Source organism: Monopterus albus, unplaced genomic scaffold, assembly GCF_001952655.1.
Source record: "Monopterus albus unplaced genomic scaffold, M_albus_1.0 scaffold141.1, whole genome shotgun sequence".
Lineage (NCBI taxonomy): Eukaryota > Metazoa > Chordata > Actinopteri > Synbranchiformes > Synbranchidae > Monopterus > Monopterus albus.
In genome coordinates, this window is record NW_018128021.1 from 646,501 (window position 1) to 656,383 (window position 9,883).

The window sequence follows — 9,883 nt, forward strand, 5'->3', positions numbered from 1 at the left end:
AAAGAGAGCTGGGGATGGTGAGTGAGTTGGCAGAGAGAATAACGATAGCAGAGTCCTGCACAGGGGCTTTTTATGGGGTAATTACACCCCACTCTGTACGTCACTAAAAGCTATAGGTCATGTATTTCCACACTGCTACCACATTTACTGCCCTTCCACTTGTTAGATTGGTGCACATCATTAACTGAAGATTAGAATACTATGAGGCGGCGGCAAGAAAGGAGAAGATAACATAGATGTTTTGAGAAGATTCATTTCTGCTCACTTGACTCTGTCCTTTGTTAAGTCTTTATCAGGAAGCCTCACCAGTGTCCCCCCACTCCTTCTGTGAAAACAGGAAATAGGCCCTCAGGAAGGAAGGCTCTTCTGATACCAGAAATCAGTTATTACAATAACAATGTAGGCATAACAAATGGTGTCACTTTTTCCTAAAAGGACTGCAGAATCTGGCACATTGAAATGAGGCAATCAGAAAATATTCAGAGGTGACGAGATTTAGATTAGAAAAGGTATCATCGCTAGTGAACAGGGGAGGAAACTTAAGAGATGAACAGGCTTTCAGGACAGCAGGGGACAACTCAAACTTCTCTTGGGGTAAGTATATAACATGGTTTTCTATAGTAACAATTAAACATAACCTCTTTACACAGGTAACTTTCTTTAACAGGTACCAAAGGTGAGTTTCTTAACTTTCTTCACAGCTATAACGGCAAGTTGACAAAAATTCTCTTCTTACGTTAACTGGTGTTTACCAATCTCATTTTCACAGATACAAAGCATGTTCTTTAGTTGTAATTCCTTGTAGTGGGTCCTTGGTTTGTATTTACAGATGCTGTTTTTAAACTACACCACATGAGGGCAGTCTTTACTGCAACCAGGACCGAGGTACAACACATATCACACCCTTACACATGTACTGTGTCTAGGCTACATGCATCTATGTGAAGACATTCAATGATGCATTTCCCATTAAAATTTTAAAAAACTTCAATGCCACTAGTCAAAAATGTCCATTTACAATACATAATGTTCATACACACAATGTAAAAGTAAATTTAAATTTGGTGCATGCACATGTTTATCTATACAAAAGGTATTAATCAGAAGCTGCTCAAATTTCAGTAGATAAACAATAAGTCATATTTTCATGTTCAAAATTTGATCAATAATGATGCCGACCCTCTTACAGCGACTTCCACATAACTCTGGTCTGGTATTTTATTCAGTTGTAACCAAAACCTTTATCTTCATGATCTTCTGAGGCCGTCTTTCCCTGGGATGCTACATAGCACACATCCACAACGATTTGTAGACTGAGATGAGACACAAACAGCAAAAGGCACTAATAAAGAACCATTTTATTGTGTGTGGATTGGACAGTATTATAGAGAGTTGAGATCAGGGTGATAAGAGCATTGTTGAAGCATGAAGTGAAACTGAGCACATCAGACAGAGAAAATGTTAACCCCTGAGACACACTGGGAGCTTACTGTTCATGAGCAATGAACATCCATGTAGGTAAGATACACTAATGCATTAATGATGATTTTACCATTTTGAATGAAATTTTACCATTTGATGGAACTCAGAGCTGGTTAAACAAAATGACACAGAATAATAAACACAAAAGTTAGGCAACTGGAACATTTCGTTATGATCTGCTCTGCAAGATAAGGTTGTCAGTGCATTGTAATATCATAAACTATAAAATCCAAACTAGAAAAGAAATCACATAGGGCTCAGTTGTGAGGGTGGTGTCTTGCCAGGGACAAAACTAAAGTTAGAGTCAGTGTGAAAGCACCGACACAAAAAATAAACTTCTACGCATGGCTGCTGCTATTTGAGACATTCTGTTCTTTATCTATCAGTACACACATCATTAGAATTACCAGGCCAAATTATACAGAAAGCACTAGGTAGGACTACTGAATGTTTAATGCTGAAAAAGAGCCAGGAGTAATTTCAAAACATCCCAACTTCATGGGATAAATGAGCTCTACAGACATTGAGATAGTAATACTAGAAGAATTACATGTTTTGCTTTTCTACAATGCAGAAGCTGAAATGCACCCTTTGACATAAATTACTGTAACAAAGAAGCATGTTATTCAAGTACACTTTGAAAAATGTTAGCAAATGTATTCCAAGTTGTTTTGGTTGCTTCTGAATGGCAGACAAGTCTAGGAGATGACAAAAATATTTCCCTATTGTTACAGGTCACCTCAACGGCTCTATTCAGCATCACCTGCAGTTTATAAACGGAGTTAAAAATCTTTTGGCCAACACTGTTGTGATACAGCAACAGTCAAAGGAAGCATTAAATTAAAACTGAATATTTTTGGATTTATGTGGCTTTCCCTCTCTCATAAACGTGAGAACCACAACATCAAATGTATAAATTATATATTTGTGTTGTATACCACTACACAATCCTAAGTCACACCTGTGAAATCCATTAGCGTCCATCACTCAAATCAAACTGCATAATCGCTGCAGGGATCATAAATAACTCGGAAACAATTTACAACCTGTGAGACAAATTGTTCCTTGTCTTGCGGTGGCTGCTGAGGACTTTTCAGCATGTGTACACACACACTAATGTCTGAGCGTAATAAAAAGGGGAAGTGTTTTGTGTGTTGGTAGTTATCAAATACAGTCATGGCTGTGGCTCCTAATTTATTCGACAAACACAAACAAATGAGACATTCTCATGAGAGTTGTTTCCCGTTCTTCCTCTCCTCTGCTTGACATGATATCATCAGAAGATGAACCAGAATACAGTAACCCAAAAATGTTAACAAATCATAATCATAACATTTTCTGTAAGACCTGTCATCCTTCTTCTGTACAGCGTCTGGCGAATGGTGACCCCCAACCCCATCCCCGTTGATTTTGGCAGTGGTCTAACACTTGTGCTTCATGGCAAGCTGTAGAAAAATTGGGGTGGGGATTGCAGGATAATACTATGAGAAACTCAAGGAGGCAGTCTGAGTGGAGTTTTCTTTTAAATGACCCTATCAGCAACTAGGCAACTACAGAAACAAGTAGATGCAACAGACCATCTTCAATAAAATGCGGTGGTGAACACAGTGATGAATAAAAAGCAAATGTAAGATAGAGATTTAACTGTTTACTATAATTCTTCCATAAAGAGAAAAGGCTGTTAAGGAGGATTATTATAAAGGTGCTGGACAGCAGCCAAGGGTCCTGGGGTGTTTTATTACGGCAACGACAAGGCACTTTAACTTATTAACAAAAGTTTTAATCGGTTTGGCCGGAGGTTCATTAGAGAGAAGACCAGGGCCATCACTAATATAAATGGAAATGTAAGGATGGTAGACACAGATTTATACACACACACATGCACGCACACACACACACACACTACAAATTGAGTATGGGGTATGTTGCTGTAGACTAAGAGAACTGAAATATACAAGTGTGGGTTGCAGAGCAACATGCGGAGGTAAGTGGTCTTGATTAAAACTGAGCAGCCACTAAATTGCTCATGCAGAAACGGGGTTGCAAAAGTAAAAAGGAAAGAAAGGAAAAAGAGCTAAGGTGACCCTCTCACAATACTGCAGATGCTTAGCACGGCACTTGACTATAATTCAAAGCTACATCATGTGCAGAGGTCCACTTATAACACATGCATATGACTTTAAAAAAGAAGAAAAACTCAAATTCGTTATAATAAATCCTGTCAAGTCATCTGCAAAGTCATCCTCAGACACATTCAATGAATAAATTACCAACAGGATTAAAGGGCTTCATACGTGTGGTGCATAATAATATGCAGGACACAGGATAAGTTACAAAACAAACATAAAAGCTAATGGCAGCACAGTAAAATGAGAAATGCTGGCAAATGAGCGATTCTTCATGGGGGCTCTACAGTCATTCTCTCCTGAGACCACCAAGGCATTTTTCTCTGCTTATCACAGTTTCTGTACTTCATCGCAGTGGGGAAGCTCATCTCTGAGCAGTCAGAGGCCCATGAAAGGGTCTTCAAATGGCTTTCAATTATCCCACCGTCACTAGTATGACATTATGCATCACTAAGTCATTTCAATGGGTAGTGGATGACTTTACTATTAAAGTCAATGACATTCAACCTTTGCTGGCACATGCCAGCGAAAGCACATTCACGGGTGCGTGATATTCTGTGTGCTTTAAAACAGCTGTGATGATCACAATTGGGCGCGCTTGTTACAAAGCATAAACTTTTGATTTTGTTTTGCAGTTAAAAAAAAAAACAACTGTTAATAGCCTCATTAAATAGCATGCAATTAGTTTTCCTGACAAACAAAGAGATATGGGATAAGTGGAGGATGAGAGAACACCCTACAGAGAGCTACAAAAGAGTAAATTAGGGAAGAATGAAAAAAGGAAACTTATCTTCCCACTGCTGAAGCAACTCTTACAAATATCTTCACATTTAAGCAAAACATTTCATATTTTGGCTAAACTAATAAAGACTTTTAAATCATGACTATATTTTCTATAACACGAGGTGGCACTTGAAGTCAGAATTTCGCTGCAATGCACTGAAACACTTTAACTAGCCCATCTTGAGATTATGCATTACAATGTATCGCGCTAACATATTGCCTCACCTTGTGTGCAGTGACAGCAAACTGTTCAGCACTGTTCATCATGTCTACAGTCCTCTCCTCAGCCCGACCTAATCGCTCACCGCGCTCATTCAGAGCCTGACTGGCTTTCTGCACAGCACTCGTCACACTGTCTGCGGCTGAGTGGAGAATACTGTTACCTGCAGATAAGGGTGAATGAGGGAGCCAAACAGAGCAGAGAGACAAAGAGGACAAGTAAGGAAAAACACAGAAGAGGAGAGAAAAGACAAGGATCTGTGAATCATTTTGTGAACAACACGATGTAGTAGACCAATTGTAACAAATGAACACCTGGTGTTAAGATGGATAAGGTGCAGTGGATGCAGTGTGACCTTAAGCATTAGTCTTAATGATGGAAGACAAAAACATGAAAACGTAAAGGCCCTTCCATCTGGTGCAATGTGGGAGGGTGGCTAATGATTTTTCTTTAGAGCTGATCTACTTCAAGGAAAGTTCAAATGAAATTAACCCTTTTCAATAATATTCTGACCACTGACAGGTGAACTGAATAAGAGTGACTATCTAGTTACGGTGGCACCAATGAGTGTGTGTGGTATGTTAGGCAGCAAGTGAACATTCAGTCCTCAAAGCTGATGTTTTTGAAGCAGGAAAAATGGGCAAATGTAAGGATCTGAGCAACTTTTACAAGGGTCAAACTGTGATGGCTGATGACCATGTCAGAGCATCTCCCACACTCCAGGTCTTGTTGGGTGTTCCTGGTCTGCAGTGGTCAGTACCTACACCAACAGTGTCTAAAGAAGGACAAATAGTGAACCAGCAACAGGGTCATGGACGCCCAAGGCTCACTGGTGATGAGGTTGACCTACTATGGATTACATTTTCCATTTTGTTTTAATCTTTGTGAAAATGGTTAAAAATGAGAAATACTGTACACTGGTCTCTACGGAGAAAAACATTCAGTAGTTATAGTGGTGATATCACACCAAGAGTGGGGAGACTGAGTTTGTCTACATGTAAAACATCATCTCTAACTCGTCCTCACAACCAGTTTTCACTCCTTTTACATCAGTTTGTCACTGAATGGTCGACACATCTGTACTCTTCCTGACAGTAGAACTACAGAAGCAAATGGATTCACAGTAGATGCACAGTGAGCTGCAGACTGACACGAGAGTCAGCCAACTGTCGCATTGACTCCTGTGTACACAGTATTAGGGAGGTGGTAATAATTCTATGGCTGATTGCTGTATAGCATCTCTTTTAAGGAAAATGTCTTTCCTGGCGGCATTCAGCACTGTTTTCTGCTTTACAGTTACCCTTCTATTTTCCAAAGTAAAGTTCAATAAAAAGAGGATATGCGCTTAGCTGCACAGGAAGCCCTGAAGACCCAATAGTGGATAGGAGACAGAGAACATATCTCAAGATAGCTGTGGCAGCCCTGAGGATGTTTCCTCTGACAAGCCATTAATGTACTGTACTGCATGTCGGGAGTGCTGCCGTTTTGCACTACACTAAAAGCTAGAATAGGAACGGCAACTGTTTTGTTGATTTTTGTCAGCAACAGAATTGTTCCAGTGGGGTATAATCTGACATTTTATGTAAATGTACCTTGACACACATAACCGTAAGTTTTATGGTAGGCTGAGTGGCAGATAACTGGGACAGCACTGCTGCAGTCCATAAGCTGAAGGCAAGGTCCGCTGGTCTTCCTTCAAAATAAGTTGACTTGATAAAGCAATTTATGTAGAGATACACTCGTGCCAGACATACAAATGGATGTATAGATGTTCATAAACACCTATGCACACAACAAAAAAGGAAACTCCTGTTATACAAGGAATACAGTAACTTTTCAACTCCACAGAAATTTTTAATGCTCAGAATTCTCAGTAATCAGCTCTATGAAGCAGCTACAATGTGAATGTAGTATTTATTTTCTTAACATGGAACTATGTCGCATTAGCAAAGCAAAGTTCACGTGCAACAGTCACATATTGCAAATGAGGACCCTGGTTTACATAAATTAAAATGCTCTCCTTCTGTCTGGGGGAAAAAAAACATTTCTCTTAGAGGTCTTTAGGTGTTCACTAGAAAGTACAAGACCTTTTCACCTTCAGACAGATTTCTTCTTAATCCTCTCCTCCTCCAGGGCAGTCCTGGGAGTAATTCACATTATCCTCACAAAACCTCCACCCTCACCCACTCCTCCACAACATGCACTTTGTCTACACGCCATTTTCCTTTCCTTGGTGTTTTTCTTGTTCATTCTCAGAGATCAGTGGCAGGCTAAAGCGTGGGCTCCCCCAATGTGGAATATAATTAGAGTAAAGGCAGGGTGGAGACATCCTGAAGAGCTTATGAAGGGGCTGCAGCATCAGAAGCATGAAACGTGTGGGAGTGAATTAGGTTTATATGGTGCCATTATTGTAATCCAAACTATGCTCCCTAGTTAACTTAAAGTGGAAGATGATCAGCAATCACAGTTTTCACTGGGGATAACAGCAGCTCTTCACTTGCATCCGTTCAGTCAGCATTTCAGTAAGACAGGAGTTTAACAGTTTTCCTGTTATAACTCGAATTCAGAAAAATTTGGGACGGTATGTAAAATCAAAAATTAAAACTCAAAAAGTGTTGAGGGCATCAGAATTGGAGTGTTTATTTTGAACAAACAAAATTGACGAGGTATTACATCAAATAATGTGCTGCTGTTCTTTTTTTTCAATGTAATACAGGACAAATTATTTACAAATCACTATTTTCAGCTTTAATTTTGATTTTACACACTGTGCCAACCTTTTCTGATTTGTTGTTGTATTACATTGATGTTGCACTGACTTTAAATAAGGAGCTTTGTGAATATATCACAACCTACATTGTTGTTTGAGAACAGACTACAAATCAAATCAAATCAAAATCAAATCAAATTTTATTTGTATAGCGCCAAATCACAACAAAAGTCATCTCAGGACACTTTACAAAGTAAGGTCTAGACCTTACTGTTATCAATATTATTACATAGGGAAAACCCAACACATCCCCCTTGAGCAAGCACTTGGCGACAGTGGGGAGGAAAAACTCCCTTTAACGGAAGAAACCTCCGACAGACCCCGGCTCTTGGTGGGCGGCCTTCTGCCTCGACCGGTTGGGGTGAGTGGATAGAGGAGAGAAAAGAAGAAAAGCAACAAGACACAACAATCAAACACTGATCAGGTCGATGTGGCTGGTGACTGCTCGTCAGAGAAGTAGAGCTCCAGGGCCAGGGCAACCTGCAGAAAGGTACAGGGAGAGAGAAAGGGCACACTATGGGAGAAAGGAGACACAAAGTTAGTAATGTGTAATGGAGGCATATAGAAGCATAGGGAGAGAGAGGAGAGGAGAGCAGAGCAGAGCAGGAGAGGAGAGGAAAGAAACTCAGAGCATCATGGGGCCCCCCAGCAACCTAGGCCTATAGCAACATAACTAAGGGAAGGCTCAGCGTCACCTGATCCAGCCCTAACTATAAGCTTTATCAAAAAGGAACGTCTTAAGTCTAATCTTAAAGGTAGAGAGGGTGTCCGCCTCCCGAACTGAGACTGGGAGTTGGTTCCATAGGAGAAGAGCTTGATAGCTAAAGGCTCTGCCTCCTATTCTGCTTCTGTGGACTCTAGGAACCACAAGTCAACCTGCACTCTGAGAGTGAAGTGCTCTGTTAGGATGATAAGGCTCTATGATGTCTTTAAGATATGATGGAGCCTTGTTATTAAGGGCTTTGTATGTTAGGAGAAGGATTTTAAATTCTATTCTGAATTTTACAGGGAGCCAGTGGGGAGAAGCTAATATGGGAGAGATATGATCTCTCTTGCTAGTTCCTGTCAGTACTCTGGCTGCAGCCTTTTGGATTAACTGGAGGCTTTTTAGGGAATTATTGGGACATCCTGATAGTAAAGAGTTACAGTAGTCCAGCCTGGAAGTAACAAATGCATGGACCAGTTTTTCAGCATCACTTTGAGACAGGATGCTCCTGATTTTTGCAATATTGCGCAGGTGAAAGAAGGCAGATCTAGAGACTTGGTTTATGAGACATCCAAGACACACCTCTCTCAACAATGCAGGAGGAATTTTGTTGTTATATCTCATGATATCATAATAAGCCAGGGTTTCTTTAACGATGGAGACTAAAGGAAAGGGCAAGTTGTTTTCCGGTAACAAAATATCCCTAAGACAAACATAACACGCAGGAGGAAGGATCATTCAAAGTCAACCTCTTCTTTTCTAGTTCTGCTCTAAGCAGCTAAGAAAATACACTGACAGGAACATGTCAGATACTCTTTACATGATGCTGACAGCAAAGTCACATTTACAGTTCAGACGGTTGACTTCAAGCACATCTACACCTCTCTTTGTTTCTATTACAATAGTTGATCTCATAATCACTGTGCTAAGATAATACCCAGATATTACTAGAAGGTTTTGCAGTGCTGTTCTTCATCCAAAGAAGCATGAAGCATCCTGTCAAGGATTTCTGTAAGAGATCCCTGCCCTCTCCATAGCTTTACCTACAGGTATGTATCCAGACATGCTTGGCTCTGAAATACAAAGCAACTGCTGCTGTTTTCAACCTGGGCTTTATCCCCCAGTTACTGCGATTACGAGACAGGTATTATTGCAATATTTAATCACTTATTTTGCTGTTGATTTATGTATTTCCAGTTTACAGTGAGGGCATAAAACATGTTAAAACAAAAAGCATGTCACTACAAGCAATAAAGAGCAGGGGAAAGTAACATTTATCTGAGCTATTCATACTAATACAGTCAACTGTACTTGCAAAAGGAAGAAGGAAGGAAGATTGAGGAAAGTATGAGAGGAAAAAAAGATGAAACAGGAATTAACGTATATGCAATCATCATGGGGGGGGGCAGTCATGCTTTGTGCTGTAAGATAACCCCCCGCTGCAATTTAATTCATGCAAATCTTGACATTACCCACAGCTATAAAATAAAACTACAGTAGAGTTTCAACAAGAAAAATGGTCTGCCACAGCACTCCTGACACACACCTATTATTTCTTTATGGCCTTTTTTCCAAACCACTTTTCTCCACATTTACTCTGCAGTAATTCCTCCTAAAGTTACAGTAGCCGTCTTTCAGTGGTCACTTCCAAACCTGAAATACAAACCCTATGTTACTGCGGAATAAATGTGGAGAAAAGTGATCTGATTAAAGGCCACAGAGAAACAGAGCAGCTCCCCCTTTCTGTGTTCCTCCCACATCATTAGGCCATTTCCACATTTCCCTCTTTGTCTGAT

The 9,883-nt window shown here is 40.1% G+C and overlaps 1 protein-coding gene and 1 long non-coding RNA gene across 4 annotated transcripts in view; both read right to left on the minus strand.

The window, feature by feature from the left end:
• Positions 1 to 1,613, minus strand: part of LOC109968025 (uncharacterized) — a 67,454-nt gene extending 65,841 nt beyond the window's left edge. The window contains exon 1 of the long non-coding RNA XR_002276040.1: positions 266 to 1,613. This is a non-coding gene — a long non-coding RNA (uncharacterized LOC109968025). The remainder of the gene's footprint in view (positions 1 to 265) is intronic.
• Positions 1,614 to 1,865: 252 nt separating this feature from the next.
• Positions 1,866 to 9,883, minus strand: part of stxbp6 (syntaxin binding protein 6 (amisyn)) — a 52,771-nt gene continuing 44,753 nt past the window's right edge. For 2 of the 3 annotated variants that reach the window (XM_020614007.1, XM_020614009.1), the window contains one exon: positions 8,578 to 9,392. In XM_020614007.1, the coding sequence (XP_020469663.1) occupies positions 9,286 to 9,392 (107 nt within the window). In that variant the 3' untranslated portion in view covers positions 8,578 to 9,285. Of the gene's footprint in view, positions 2,928 to 4,616; positions 4,775 to 8,577; positions 9,393 to 9,883 lie in introns of those variants that run through there. The other variant, XM_020614008.1, reaches the window with a different exon arrangement.